Here is a 16,314-nt window from a genome sequence, read left to right as displayed (position 1 = left end):
AAGCAGCGACGCCTGCTTTGACTTGGAGATTCTGCTTCCGGGTCGGCTTGGGCGGGTTTTTGTGGTCGTCCGGGTCCCGGCGGTGAACGCCAAGCTGGGGCGAGGCTGGGTTTGGGATCTGAGCCTGCGCATAGGGATGGGGCGTGGCGGAACGTCGGGATGGGAAACCCGGGAATGAATCCAGTGTTTGTTAAGGGTCCCTGCGTGGTCTGTTAAATCTCTCCACCACCGGGTGAGGCATGTACTGTTACCATTTACAGGTGAGAAAACAGACTCACTTTTCTTGTCCACCATGCTAAACCCTGGCAGAGATGGGATTAGAAGTTCCTCCCCCCGTTCCTGTAAAATGCGATGACAATAATGTGGGAAATTGTTGCGAGGATTGAGTTTTCAGGTTACAGTGCCTGGTTGTTAACTATATTAGTTTCTTCTCCCAAGAAGCCAGACCACACAGCCTTGTCCCTGACCTGTGGCTGGTGGTGATGGTGCTTGGTAGCACCTGGCTATTCGCTCTCAGGAACTTGACTGAGGTTGGGCAGTCCCTGGGAAGCTTTCCTGGCTCTGTCTCAGGAGTTGGCAGCTTGGCCTCCCATGGAGGGCTCCTACTTGTCAGGAAGGAGGAGGACTAAACATCTTTGGTACTCACACTTCCCAAGATCCATACTACCAACTTCCTAAGAAGTTGCAAATAGTGATTTGAGGAATCTTTAGATAACATTACCTGCTGTACCTGCTTCAAACCATCAATCAGACCACCTCCAATTCCATCAGGATAGTTTTCAGTTTCTGGAAATTTGATCATTCCAGGTGTTCAGGAGATCTCTCTTTAAAGTTCCAAAATACCTTCATATCTGTTATCAATTTCCACACTGGTTATTATCGCCTCAACAGGGATATGTTTAACACTTAGTTAAGGGCAAGTATGAGTCACAGAGTTTTCATCAGCATCATCACAATCCTGGGTGAGAATCCAGTTCCTGGAGAATATGCTGTTTCTGTCCTTGGGAAATGCACAGGTTTTTTAATCCACGTGTGAAAATGCGCAAATGTTACTGCCTCGTGGAAGATACAATATAAGGAAGTTTATTTTTCCATGACTCTCTAACAGATTGAAATTCCACAATATTGTCCTTAAAGTGATGAATGCCATTCGTGCTGGACAACACAAACCAAAACGAACAGGAACATTAGGCCTTTGCATTTTTATCCACATAATATGTATAATTATTGCTTTATGCAGTTGTCTTATAAATGAGAAAGAAGAGCTACAAACAACAAGTACATTTATGTTATCTTTTATATTTACCCTAGTAGTTACCTCTATTGGTTCTCTTTATTTTTTCATTTGTAATTGAGTTACTGTCTGGTCATTTCATTTTAACCTGAAAGATTCCCTTTTGCATTTTTTGTAGTGCAGGTCTGCTAGTAACAAATTCTCTCAGTTTTTGTTTGGGAAAGTCTTAATTTGTCTTTTATTCTGTTATTATAGCATATTATATTAATTGATTTTTGGGATGTTAAACCAACTTCACATTCTTGGGGAAAAGTCCACTTGACCATGGTATGTAGTTCTTTTTATATGTTGCTGGGTTTTGTTTGCTAATATGTTGTTGAGAACATCTGCATACATCTATAGTTTTCTTCTCTTGTGATGTCTTTCTCTGGTTTTGGTATCAGGATAATATTGGACTCCTAAAATGAGTTGGGAAGTGTTTCTTTCTTTTGTGTTTATGATAAGAATTTGTGAAAAATTGGTATTAATTCTTCTTTAATGTTTGGAAGAATATACCAGTGAAGCTATCTGCTCCTGGGCTTTTCTTTGTGGCTAGTTTTTAAAATTACTAATTCAATAACTTCACTTATTATAGGTCTGTTCGGATTGTCTATTTCTTCTTGAGTCAGTTTTGGTAGTTTGTGTTTTCTAGGAATTTATCCATCTCATTTGGTTATGTATATGTTGTTTGCATACAAATGAACACATAATCCTTAATTGTTTGTCTGAGGTCAGTAGTAATATCCCCTCTTTCATTTCTGATTCTAGTAGTTTGCATCCTTTCTCTTTTTTTTCTTGTTCAATCTACCTATAGATTTCTCAGTTTTTTAAAATCTTTTCAACGAACCAGCTTTTGATTTAATTGATTTTCTTTGTGTGTTTCTATTTCATTAATTTCTGCTCTAATCTATAATATTTCCTTCCCTCTGCTTTCTTTGGGTTAGTTTGTTCTTCTTTTACTAGTGTCTTATGGTTATTGGCTTCAAACCTTTTCTTTTTATTAAAGTTTATTGGGGTGACAATTGTTGGTAAAGTTACATAGATTTCAGGTGTACAATTCTGTAATACATCATCTATATATATCACATTGTGTGTTCACCACCCAGAGTCAGTTCTCTTTCCATCACCATATATTTGATCCCCTTTGCCCTCATCTCCCACCCCCCTCCCTCCTTACCCTCTGCTAGCCACTAAACTGTTGTCTGTGTCTATGAGTTTTTGTTTCTTCACTTCTTTGTCTTGCTCTTTTGTTGTTTTCAGTTTTATATACCACATATCAGTGAAATCATATGGTCTCTACTTTTTCTATCTGACTTATTTCGGTTAGCATTATAATCTCGACATCCATCCATATTCTTGCAAATGGTACTACAGTGGTACCTCGGTTTTTTAACGTAATCCGTTCCAGAAGACCATTCAAGTTCTGAAACGTTCAAAAACCGAGGCACAGTTTCCCCATGGAAAGTAATGCAAAATGGATTAATCCATTCCAGACCTCTAAAATCAACCCCTAAAACTGCAAATTTAGCATGAATTTTACTATCTAATGATACCATAGATCCATAAAATTTACGGCATTCGTAAACCGAAATGTTCGTCAACAGAGACATTCAAAAACCAAGGTACTACTGTATTTCATCTTTTCTTATGGCCAAATAGTATTCCACTGTGTATATATACCACAACTTTATCCATTCATTTATTGAAGAACACTCTGGTTGTTTCCATGTCTTGGTCACCATAAATAAAGCTGCAATGAACATTGGAGCACACATGTCTTTTTGGATAAAACTTTTCAGATTTTTTGGGTAGATACCCAGGAGAGGGATTGCTGGGTCATATGGTAATTCTATTCTTAATTTTTTTGAGGAACCTCCACACTGCCTTCCATAGCAGCTGCACCAATCTGCATTCTCACCAACAGTGTATGAGGGTTCCTTTTCCACAGCCTCTCCAACACTTGTTACTATTTGTCTTGTTGATGATAGCCATTCTGACGGGTGAGGTGATATCTCATTGTGGTTTTGATTTGCATTTCTCTGATGATTAATGATGTTGAGCATTTCTCTGATGATGAGTGATGTTGAGCATTTTTTCATATGTCTATTGGCAATTTGTGTGTCCTCTTTGGGGAAATGTCTCTTTAGGTGTTCTGCCCATCTTTTAATTGAATTGTTTATTTTTTTGTTGTTGAATTGTATGCGTTCCTTGTATATTTTGGATATTAGCCCCTTATTGGAGGCGTTGTTTACAAAAGTCTTCTACCATTCGGTTGGTTGCCTCTTTTATTTTGTTGATTTCTTTTGCTGTGCAGAAGTTTTCAGTTTGATATAGTCCCATTCATTTATTCTAGCTTTTACTTCTCTTGCCTTTGGAGTCAAATTCTAAAATGCTCTTTGAACCCACGGTCCATAGGTTTAGTATCTATGTTTTCTTCTATGCAGTTTATTGTTTCAGGTCTTACGTTTACGCCTTTGATCCATTTTAAATTAATTTTGGGACACGGTGACAGACAGCAGTCTAATTCATTCTTTTGCACGTGGGTTTCCAATTCTCCCAGCACCATTTATTGAAGAGGCTGTCCTTTCTCCATTGTACGTTTTTGGCTTCTTTGTCAAAAATTACCTGTCTGTATTTCTGGGGGTTTATTTCTCTATTCTATTCCATTGATCTGTGTGTCTGTTTTTCTGCCAATAACATACTGTTTTGATTATTGTTGCTCTGTAGTACAAAGTGAAGTCAGGGAGTGTGATACCTCTAGCATTGTTCTTTTTTCTTAGGAATGTTTTGGCTATTCGGGGTCTTTTGTGGTTCCATACAAATCTGATCATTTCTTGTTCTATTTCTTTAAAAAATGCCATTGGGGTTTGATAGGGATTGCATTAAACTTGTATATTGCTTTGGGTAATATGGCCATTTTAACTGTGTTGATTCTTCCAATCCATTAACATGGAATGTCTTTCAATTTTTTTGTGTCTTCATTTCTTTTAAAAATGTTATACATTTTTCAGTATATAGGTCTTTCACATCCTTGGTTAAGTTTATTCCTAGGTATTTTATTCTTTTTGTTCCAATTGCAAAAGGAATTTTTTTTTTAAATTTCTCTTTCTGAGATTTCATTGTTAGTATATACGAATGCAATGGACTTTTGTACGTTGATTTTGTAGCCAGCAACTTGACTGTATTCGTTTATTGCTTTGAATAGCTTTTTGGTGTAGTCTTTAGGGTTTTCTATATAAAGCATCATGTCATCAGCAAAAAGTGACAATTCTTCATTCCCAGTTTGGATACCTTTTATATCTTTCTCTTGCCTGATTGCTCTGGCTAGAACTTCCTTCCAATACTATGTTGAAAAGCAGCGGTGATAGGGGACAGTCCTGTTGTGTTCCTGAATATAGAGCGAAGGGCTTCAGTTTTTCACTGTTAATTATGATATTAGCTGAGGGTTTGTCATATATGACTTTTTTTTGTTTGTTTGAATTTTGAGATTTTTCATTTGAAGGTAAATCTTAATGCTATTGAAGTCACAAATATGCTAATTTAAATACCCAATTCTATTTATCTAAAACACACATTGCAAACATACAAATACCTATTCTCTCCATGTGTCAGAGCCCATTTATTTCATGGTTTGGAAATGGGGAGAATAGATTCCCCTTAACTGCAAGTCAGCAGGTGTTTCTTTACAGTTAACTTTAGCAAAATTCGTACAAAATAGTAATTAACAATGATCTTCTTTACTTGTTAACTCACAAGGAAACACCTTCAAAACTGCATTTTGTTAAAGTTTCTGTACTAAAATGTAGAAAAACTGAACTACACAAATATTGAAAAGTTAAAAATTCCTTAATTTTTTATTCCTGGTACCACTACCACAATTTACAGGGCAATATACCTGATGTAATGAAAAGAAAAAAGACAAAGACAAAGCTACAACAGATAAAAGACCTCAGGAATGTACACCTAATTGACACTACATTGCATTAATCAATAGCTGCACTTTTTGCAAACTGTGGCTATGACAGTCCTGAACAAGAAGGGTTTCCTGTTTAAGCTGCAGTAACTTTTCTGACTATGGATCATCGTTCCTTATGTGGCAGATTTTTACAGTTCCTTTAATGTATTTGGGATGACTGTCTCAAAGTAACCTGCAGCTTTCCTGACAACTCCTCGCTCTCTCTCCTGCTAAGAACTATAGCCCTTTTGTGCTGAGTTTTTAGAACCTTCTGCTACCATATCCACCACTTCCACCACCAGATCCATAACCACCACCATAGGGACTGCCCGAGCTTCTTCCACCAAAACTGCCCCCCTTCATGGGTCCATAATTTGATTGTTGTTGTCCACTATAATTTCCAAAATCATTGTAGTTCCCACCACCACCATAGTTACCGCCAAAATTCCCTTCATTGTAACCATCATATCCTCCACCACCACCATAGCCTCCTCTACTGCTATAGCTAGGACCACCGCCATAGTTGCCACCATCACCTCCAAATCCATTATATCCACCATCACCTCCTCCATAACTACCTCTGCTGCCACCGCCACCACCATAGCCTCCTCTTCCACCAAAGTTTCCACTGCGGCCAAAGTTACTCCCACCACCTCCGAAGTTTCCTCTGCAACCCATAAAGTTGCCAGATCCACCTTCACGACCTCTTTGTGATCCAGCAGACTGCATTTCTTACTTAGAAAGGGCCTTTTTCACTTCACAATTATGCCCATTAATAGTGTGATATTTCTGAACAACAATTTTATCAACTGTATCATGATCATCAAAAGTTACAAAAGCAAATCCTCTTTTGTTCCTACTCTGCCTGTCTTCCATAACTTCTATGGTTTCAGTGTTGCCATACTTTTCAAAGTAGTCTCTCAAATTATATTCTTCTGTATCTTCTTTATACCACCAACAAAAATTTTCTTCAGTGTTAGATGGGCACCAGGCTTTACAGAATCCTCTCTGGAAACAGCTCACTTTGGTTCTACTACGTGCCCATCAACCTTGTGTGGTCGAGCACACATCGCTGCATCCACCTCTTCAACACAAGAGTAAGTAACAAAACCAAAGCCCCTGGAACGTTTTGTTTGGGGATCTCTCATTACCACACAATCCGTGAGTGTGCCCCATTTCTCAAAATGTTCTCTTAAACTATCATCTGTAGTTTCAAAGCTCAGACCACCAATAAACAGTTTCCTCAACTGCTCTGGTTCCTTTGGATCATGGCCCTCCTCCCCCCCAGTGGCGGCGGCGATGGCTGGAGTCGGGCTGGGGGCGACTGGTCAGCGGTTTTACCTCCATTTTGAGACCGGACTTGCCTCTTCCAACTCAAGTTCAATATGGGACCTAGAGGAAGAGGCCTATGACCTTTATTATGTTAAGGTATTTTCCTTCTATACCTATTTTATTAAGTGTTTTACTCATAAAAGGATGTTGTATTTTGTCAAACACTTTTTCTACATCTATTAATATACTCATATGATGTTGTCCTTTATTTTGTTTATGTAGTGTATCACGATCGATTTGCATATATTGAACCATCCTTGTGCCCCTGGGATGAACCCCACTTGGTTGTGATGAATAATCTTTTTAATGCATTGTTGCATTTTATTTGCTAGAATTTTGTTTAGGATTTTTGCATCTGTATCCATCAAAGATGTTGGTCTGTAATTTTCTTTTTTGTGTTATCCTTATCAGGTTTTTGACATCAGGGTATTGTTGGCCTCATAAAATGAGTTAGGGAATATTGTATTGTCTCTTCTTCAGTTTTTTGGAAGAGTTTGAGTAAGACAGGTATTAGATCTTCTTTGAATGTTTGGTAGAATTCACTAATGAAGCCATCTAGTCCTAGACTTTTGCTTTTGGGGAGGTTTCGGACGAATGATTCAATTTCCTTACTGGTGATTGGTCTATTTCGATTTTCCCATTCTTCGTGATTCAGCCTAAGAGGGCTATATGTTTCTAAGAACTTGTCCATTTCTCCTAGATTATTGAATTTGGTGGCATACAGTCCTTCATAGTATTCTTGGATGATCCTTTGTATTTCTGTGGCATCCGTGATAATTTCCCCTCTTTCATTTCTGATTTTGTTTATTTGTGTCTTTTCTCTTTTTATCTTAGTGAGTCTAGCCAAGGGTTTGTCAATTTTATTAATCTTTTCAAAGAACCAGCTCATTTTTGTGTTGATTTATTCTAATGTCTTTTTGTTCTCTATTTCATTTAGTTCTGCTCTGGTTTTCATTAGTTCCTTCCTGCTGTTGACTTTGGGTTTCATTTGTTCTTTTTCTAGTTCTTTAAGATGTAACATGAGGTTATTATCTGGGATTTTTCTTATTTCTTGACCTAGGCCTGTAATGATACAAATTTCCCTCTTAAAATTGCTTTCACTGCATCCCAAAAATTTTGGTAGGATGTATTTTCTTTGTCATTTGTTTCTGTGTATCTTTTGACCTCTCCTCTTATTTCTTCTTTGACCCAGTCATTCTTTAAATGTATGTTGTTCAATCTCCACACATTTGTTGTTTTTTCTGCTTTCTTTTTGCAGTTTTAACCAATTTCAAAGCCTTGTGATCAGAGAATATGCTTGGTATGATTTCAGTCTTCTTAAATTTGCTGAGGCTAGTTTTATGTACCAATATATGGTCTATCCTTGAGAATGTTCCATGTACACTAGAAAAGAATGTATAGTCTGATATTCTAGGATGAAGTGCTCTGTCAATGTTAATTGCAGTGGTACGTCGGTTTTCGAACGTAATCCGTTCCAGAAGACTGTTAGAATTCTGAAACGTTCGAAAACAGCTGACAGCTAGGCCTCCCGATCTTGCACTTAGCAGAAGCCGCATGACATGTTTGACTTCTGAAAACCAAAGCATTTATTTCTGGGTTTACAGTATTCATAAACCGAAATGTTCGTCAACGGAGATGTTTGAAAACCGAGGTGCTACTGTGTGTCCATTTCATCTAATGTGTCATTTAGAGCTGATATTTCTTTTTTTTTTTTTTAAGATTTTTTTTCTTTAATTGGGGAAGGGGAACAGGACTTTATTGGGGAACAGTGTGTTCTTCCGGGACTTTTCCGAGTCAAGTTGTTGTTCTTTCAATCTTGGTTGTGGAGGATGCAGCTCCAGGTCCAGTTGCCGTTGTTAGTTGCAGGGGGCGCAACCCACCAACCCTTGTGGAAGTCGAAACGGCAACCTTGTAGCCATCTGGCCAGCTGGGCGCTGAGCGGCAGCTCATTGACTTCATTCTAATTGAGGAGGGCGCATTTCGCTGGCCTATGTGGGAATCGAACCGGCAGCCCCATTGCCCAGAGCTCGCTCTCTAACCAACTGAGCCACCCATCTACCCTGCAGAGGCTTTAAATTGTTGTGTTTGTATAGTTTTCACCAGTTTCATGGAGAAGCATGTGAATGGAACTCCTGATGCTGTCAATCCTTCACCCATCTCCTCTATTTTTGAAGGATATTTTGTTCATGTAGAATTATTGGTTGACAATGCTTTTCTTTTCAGCATTTTGAGGACATTGTACTGCCTTCTGGCCTCCGTGATTTCTGATAAGAAATCAACTGTTAAGCTTATCGGGGATTCCTTGTACATGGTAAGTTATTCCTCTTTTGCTGCTTTCTGGTTTTTTTTTTGTTTTTTTTGGTTTTGACCATCAGTAACTTGTGTTTTTTTTTAAAAGATTTTATTGGGGAAAGGGAACAGGACTTTATTGCGGAACAGTGTGTACTTCCAGGACTTTTTTCCAAGTCAAGTTGTTGTCCTTTCAGTCTTAGTTGTGGAGGGCTCAGCTCAGCTCCAGGTCCAGTTTCCGTTGCTAGTTGCAGGGGGTGCAACCCACCATCCCTTGCGGGAGTCGAACCAGCAACCTTGTGGTTGAGAGGACGCGCTCCAACCAACTGAGCCATCTGGGAGCTCAGCGGCAGCTCATTTCAAGGTGCCCTGTTCAATCTTAGTTGCAGGGGGCTCTACCCACTATCCCTTGCGGGACTCGAGGAATTGAACTGGCAACCTTGTGGTTGAGAGCCCACTGGCCCATGTGGGAATCGAACCTGTAGCCTTCGGAGTTAGGAGCATGGAGCTCTAACTGTCTGAGCCACCGGGCCGGCCCAGTAACTTTTGTTTTTAATTAGTTTCAGGTTTACAAAACAATGCAATAATTAGACATTTCACCCCTCATAAAGTGATAACCCCCCTCTGCCATCTGTTGCTGCTTTCAAGATTCTCTTTTTGTATTTGCCTTTTGTCAGTTTAATTATGATGTGTCTAGGTATGGATCTCTTTGAATTTATCCTACTTGAACATATTTTCCTTTAGTTCTTCGAATATATTTAAAATAGCTGATTTAAAGTCTTTGTCTAATAAGTCCAATGTTTGGTTTCCTTAGGTACAGTTTCTATTCACTGCTCCCTTCCCCCCGATATGGCCATACTTTCTTGTTTCTTTACATGTCTCACAATTTTTTGTTGAAAACTGAACATTTGAAATAATATCCTGTGGCAACTCTGGAGATCAGATCTCCTTTTTCCCGGGGTATGTTGTTTTTGTTGTTGCTGCTATTTGTTTTTTTATGACTTCCAGGAACAAATTCTGTAAAGTATGTATTTTTTGTCATGTATGGCCACTAGATTCTCTGATCATTTAGTTTGGTGGTCAACTAATGATTGAACAGAGATTTCCTTAAATGTCTGGAGCCATTAAATCTCCCAACCTTTGCTGAGGGGTTCTGTGTGCTTGTTAGTATACACCTTCAATGCTCTTGCAGGTAGTTTGTAGTTCCACCTTATCCGTTACTTTTTGTTTCCACAGAGCATCAGGAACAGCCCGCAGTGAGAGCTTAGAGCCTTCTCAGGTATTTCCTGGGCATGTGCACAGCCCTACACTTGTATGTGGCCTTCTAGATCCCAAGAATATGGGAACATCTCATTCCCCAGTTTTTCCTTTCGAGTTTTTTCAGTCAGCTTGTTTACCCCCATTGCCTCATGTATTTGTGATGCTTAAAAATCACCACTGATGGTTTTCAACAAATGTCTCTGGAGAACAACATACCCTATGAGCTCTGAGTCAGGTAAAATAAAGACAAACATTGTGAGTGGGATTTTCCAGGGACCTGTCAGCCAGTCAGATAATGACAATTATTTGGGAGTTGAGTTTTGGAGGAGCTCTACTCTGGTCTTTGCCCCCAGAGGCTGCTAGGCTGGTTTCTACCATGATTGGTTTTCAGTGCTACCACACACTGGAAAGAGTGGAATCAGAGTAAGTCAACTTAAAATGCCACAAACTCACTGTTCTTCCTGAGAGTCAGCTGTTTTTCTTGAATAAATCCTCCCTGGGTTGTTACAATCTTTCAGTTAATTTTCAGAGTTCTAAAAATGTTGATTTTGACCATTTTCCCCAGTGTTCTCATTGCATTTATGGAGGAGAGTTTTGGAGAGCCTTACTTTGCCATTCCTGCTGATGTCTTATCCATACAGTATTTACAGAAGTCTTTACCTTTCATCTCTTGATAGATGACCACATAGGATGTTTTCAATTTTTATCATTACGAACAAAGCTCTATGAACATTTTTGTCTATGTAGCCCAGGACACATGTGCTCACATTTCTCTAGGGTATATGTCTAGGAGTGGAATTGCTAGGCTATAGGACATGCATATCTTTGGTAGACCATGCCAAACTGTTTCCCAAGTAGTTACTCCAACTTATAGCAGGGAATGAGAGTTCTTCTTGATCTATATACTCACCAACAGTTGGTATCGTGAGACTAAAAATATTGCCAGTTGGTGAATATATCATGGTATCTTATCATGGTTTTAATATGCATTTCCCTCATTATGAAGGACGTTGTATGCCTTTTCATCCTTGTTGGCCGTTTGAATAATTTATCCTTTGGAAGTGCCTGGTCAAATCCTTCTGCTTATTTTTCTACTGTACTGTCTGTCTTTTTCTTATTAATTTGTATTTTCTTATATATTTTGGGTATGACTCCTGTCTGTGGGATATGTTCCAATGATCTTCTCCCATTCTGTGGCTTGCTTTTCACTTAAAGCATCTTTTAAAAAATCTTTTTATTTTTGAGTTTTGGATTTAGAGAAGAGCTGAAAAAATAGTAGAGAGAGTTCCTGTCTGCTCTCAGACTATCAGTCTGCACAGCTGCTAGTTTGCCCCTTTTATCCTTCACCCAGCTTTCCCTTGTGTGAACATCTTACATAATGATAGAATGGGAGTGGGCATAATTTTTTTAAAGGTCCCAATAGTAAATAATTTAGGTTTTGTCAGCCACATGGTCTCTGTTCCAACTATGCAACTCTGTTTTTGTAGTGTGAAAGCAATCATAAACCATACGAGGTCAGTGGGTGTGACTGTATACCAATAAGACTTCATTTACAGAAGCAGGTAGTTGGCCTACAGGCTGTAGTTTTCAGACTTCTGTAGCACAGGAAAGGAACATGCCCTCCTCTTCTCCTCCTTTATTCCCATTAGGTGGATTGTAGACTTTATGGAGGAAGCAGGACCAGCCATCTTGGATCATGAGATGGAAGCCATGTGTTAAGGATGAGAGAGTAATCATATTGAAAAAAATGTAGGTTCCTGGGTTCCTTACGATTTTTTACATGAGAAATAAACATTCTTCTTGTTGAATCCATTGTTGTTTGGAGATTTTGTAATAGTAGTTTATACTGCATACTACCATTCCTGGTTTGAGCTGGGGGTCTTCTATCATTTGCCACCAAAGGAGCTTTGAGTAATATATATAATAATAGGGATGTGGGGGTCTAAAGAAAAGAATTGTTTTGACCATTCTTCTGTGGGTAATTGATGGGCTCAGTATTTGACTTTGTTTCCTGTATCTGGTTAGTTCTGTCTTTCCAAAATAGGAGAATACGGAGGTTTCACTGATCTGCTAATGTGCAGAGTGGTATTTCTCAAATTTACTTAACTGAGTGGAAACACTTTTCTACACCTTTTTACTGAGCACCTGTGACATTCCACGTACTCTGGGAGTCATCATGGAGAAGGATGAACTGAACCTAGGTGTACCCCTTTCCTATAAAGAAAGGCAGATGCACAGACAACCCTCAAGGGGACACAGAGGTAAGGGGGGTTAATTGTCTGTGTGTGTGTAAGATTCATGAATTGTTCTCAGATGATTTTAAATGTACTGACCAGAAATGAGCAGAGGGAACAGTAAATAGGTTTGGGGCTTTTAATTAAAAGGAATCGTATGGGCAAAAACATCACAATTTCTTGACGTACAGGCCACAAACACAGGTATACAAGAAGTATAAATACCGAGGGTGCCAAAAAAGTATATACACATTTTAAGAAAGGAAAACACTGTATTAAAATAATGCTGATGGTAACTACTTTGAGCACCTCTTGTAATTGCAGAAGTCAAACATGACTTGTTATTGGTATATATTGAGTGTTATGGTTTTAATACGTTTTTTTTTCCCTTGCTTAAAAAGTGTATACATTTTTTTGGCACCCTCTGTATATTTACTTGTATAACATATCTTTATTTCTGTTTCCAGTTCCCTTTTCCTCTGGGTGATAGAAAGTTAATCTTGGTCAATTTGTTTTTTTTCTCTTCTTTTCCCAGGTTGCGCTAAGTCCTGGGAGTGGGATGGAGGGCATTGCTTAGTGCCAAGTCGGGGAGCACTTGGTACTTGCTAGTATGTATCCATTCTGGCACCCACTGGGACAATCTCCCTCCTGTGATACTGGAACTGTCAGTCTGAACAGCTGCTAATTTGTTCCTGGCACAATATTGTGATTTCCTTCCTAAGTCCATCTTCCCTCCATCCTCCAGTCTGTCTAACTTAATAGGAAAAGAAAGAAGGAATGTACTGGAAGATTATGGGGTAGCTTACAGAGTCAATGGAGGAGCAGACATTGATAAGTTGGAAACTAAAGAAGGATCCAGGCCAACTTTTTAGGACCTCCAGTAGAGATGAATTAGTACAGCAATTTTCAGGTGTAGTTGCTGTTTTAAAGATTCAAGTTTATGGGTGTGGCCTAGATTGGGCCTCATTACTCCTCTTCTGCCAATGGTGTTTGGAGCATTTTGACTGTTTCCCCAAATGGAACTAATGAAAGTTCCTTAAAATAATTGTGGAGTGCTGGTAGACACAGACTGCTCATTGTCTACCAGACATCTTTTCTCTCATTCTTTCTCACCAAACCACATTCTCTGCTAAAAATAGATATTTTCCTGCTTGTCTTTCAGATGGGTAGGAGTGGCCTGTGATGTAACTCAAAGCTCAATAAATGGTGCTTTGGGGGGTGAGGGGGTGAATGAATTCATGAAAATAATGTAAATAGCTTCAATGTTTAGAGAATTTTTTGGCAGTAGTTTCTAAAATAAAAAATAATATACCATTTACTCATCATTAACACTTCTTAGGGACAGATGCAATTTGTGCTCTCTCCTTGACTCTCTTTGCAAGGAGACAGAAGAAACGGGTAGCGGAGTATAACTGCCTCCTAGGAGTATAACTAGGTGGCTGGAGAACAGAAGATAGAGACTGACTTGCCGCTGTATACCTTTTGTGGTTGCTAGTCTCCAAAATGGTCCCCAAAAATCATAGTCTCCTGGTGGTACTCGCAGCCTTGCAGAATCCTCTTCTGCATTGTACTGGGGTTGGCTGTCACCAATAGAATATGGCAGAATTGATGGTATGTCATTTCTGAGATTACATTACAAAAGACACTCAGGCTCCTGTCTCTCTGACACCTGCCAATAGCCACATGAGTGAGCTGTCAGCTCAGGCTACAGTCTCTGGAGACTGGACTGGGGCTAGAAGATCTGCCCCAAACTCACTTAAGTTGTTGGCAGGAGGCATCAATTCCTCCTCAGGGCTGATCATGACATGGTTTTCCCTGGAATAAATGATGAGGGGAGAAGTGGGGAGGGAGAGAGGGAGGTGTGGAGAGAGAGAGAGAAAGACGGACAGACAGACACACCAGGACACCGTGAACAAGGAAGAAGTTATCCAGGGGAAACTGAAGGTCTGAAACTCCAGGATAACTCAGGGATAGCTTTGCTGTATAATTGTCATTTGGTGGAAAAAATAAGTTTTTTCATTCATTTGGGACCTGGTGCATGTCCCTAGATTTGCAACCGACTGCTGCCAAAGAACTTCCCTGTACTGTATTTTTTAAAATGACTATGTTAAAGGATTTAACATTTTCCATTCTGGCATTGTTGTTGGGGAGTCAGGATATCAGGTTTCTAGTCCCAGTTCTGCTCTTAAATAACTGTGACTTTGGGTAAGTTACGCTCTCTAGACCTGTATGTCGTATTTGGGAAATAAGGGTTAGATTAGGATCTTTCAATTTGTGAAAACCTTGGATTTTATGCAACAGCTTGGGGTAGTGGAAAGAGCTACATTTTGGAGTCAGTCTAGGTTTCCAAACAACCTGACATTTACTGGCTTGGATACATGAGTTTACTCATCTATAAAATGGGGTAATAATGTTTGTAATGAAAACCTCATTTATTCATTCAGTGTTTATTGACCACCGATGTACTACATGCTGGGATCATGGGATGAACAATCCCTGCCCTCAAAAGAGCTTACCTTTTGTATTACTTTCAAATTACCACAAACTTAGTGGCTTAAAACACAAATTTATTATGTTTATAGTTATTTAGGACAGAAGTCTGAAATGGGCCTCACTGGGATAAAGTCAAGGTGCTTTTGGTTTGCCTGATGTTTCTGATGGTTGCATTGAGGTGATGCATTTTCAGCAATTCTGTGACAGTACTACAGAAGTGAAGGGCACCTTCGGTATAGGTGTCTTATAATGGAGATGTTAAGGTGGTGCCTGCCAGGATTCTCCAATGTAAATTTACTATTTTCCCCTTTGTAATTACTAAACATTTTAGGGGAAATTACTTTGAGACTGCAGATATCCTGTTTCTGCTTAAACTTTTTCTTAGGCTTTTACTTTCTCCATTTGAGCTAAATTTTACTGTCTCTCAAGGAGTAGAAAGACCAGTGTTATTGCAAAGAAGAAAGCTAGGAGAGAGCAGATGGCAGTGGCTAGTTCCGGTAGAAACTAAATAAAGACCCACGCAATCAGGCGCCGGCGAGCCGCCCGTTGCCCTGGAAACGGGGTCCTTCCGCCCCGGGTGCCGCCATCTTGTGGCGCCAGCCTGGGCCCAATGAACGACTGCGCGGTGGCCGGAGGCGGGGCGGCGGCGCTTCGTGCGGCCTGCATCTCTTCTCAGCCCCGGTCATGGAGCTCCCAGCCGTTCGCTTGCTTCTCCTCCTGCTGTTCGAGGTCTGGGCCCCGGCGCCGGGCAGCGCCTCCCCCGAGGCACCACCACTGGTTAACGAAGACGTGAAACGCACGGTGGATCTGAGCAGCCACCTCGCCAAGGTGACGGCTGAGGTGGTCCTGGCGCATCCGGGCGGCGGCTCCACTTCCCGCGCCTCCTCCTTCCTTCTGGCCTTGGAGCCGGAGCTCGAGGCCCGGCTGGCGTACCTCGGCGTGCAGGTGAGTGGGGAGGCCTCCGCTGCTCCGAGCGCCTGTACTCTGAGCCCAGGCGTCGGGGCGGCAGCTCCTCCGCTCTGGACACGTCAGCATAAGTCTGGTCTGGTGCGGTCTGCACCTCTCTGTCGAGCGAGCACCTCCAGGGCCGCTAGTGTGGCCTCGCGCTGGTGACGTTGCGGGGAGCGAAATTACTTGCCCCAGTAAAACGAATAGCCTTAGTGAAGGGCCTAGTATGCGGCCCATGTGTACCGAACCTTCCCTTCAGTTTTCACGACTTAAGATGGCGGCACCCGGGGAGAAAGGACCCCGTCTCTAGGGCAACGGGCGGCTCGCCGGCGCCTGATTGCGCACGTCTTCCTTTATCTAATTCTTGGACTGGAGGGAGAATAAATGAGTTGTAATGAGCTTAATTTGTCTAATTCAGTATCTGGACTTCTGTAGGTGCTTCTTTCTAGATATCCAATACAATCAGAAATGTAATAGGCTCTGTGTTTAATTTGTGATCATTTGTAACCGTTGTTAATATACCACTTAAG

The 16,314-nt window shown here is 40.4% G+C and overlaps 1 protein-coding gene and 1 pseudogene across 3 annotated transcripts in view; one reads left to right on the top strand and one right to left on the bottom strand.

Moving 5' to 3' along the window:
- The first annotated feature begins 125 nt into the window (after nucleotides 1–125).
- The window catches only part of RPN1 (ribophorin I), a 51,701-nt gene continuing 35,512 nt past the window's right edge, over nucleotides 126–16,314 (top strand). Inside the window, exons 1-2 of one of the 3 annotated variants that reach the window (XM_019717189.2) lie at nucleotides 126–260; nucleotides 8,784–8,871. In XM_019717189.2, the coding sequence (XP_019572748.1) occupies nucleotides 8,869–8,871 (3 nt within the window). In that variant the 5' untranslated portion in view covers nucleotides 126–260; nucleotides 8,784–8,868. Of the gene's footprint in view, nucleotides 261–6,621; nucleotides 6,657–8,783; nucleotides 8,872–15,417; nucleotides 15,782–16,314 lie in introns of those variants that run through there. The other 2 variants (XM_074340485.1, XM_019717188.2) reach the window with 2 other exon arrangements.
- LOC109437765 (heterogeneous nuclear ribonucleoprotein A3) lies at nucleotides 4,748–6,575 on the bottom strand (annotated as a pseudogene).

The sequence above is a fragment of the Rhinolophus sinicus genome, linkage group LG09 (assembly GCF_036562045.2).
Source record: "Rhinolophus sinicus isolate RSC01 linkage group LG09, ASM3656204v1, whole genome shotgun sequence".
Lineage (NCBI taxonomy): Eukaryota > Metazoa > Chordata > Mammalia > Chiroptera > Rhinolophidae > Rhinolophus > Rhinolophus sinicus.
This window is presented reverse-complemented; position numbering and strand designations above follow the sequence as displayed.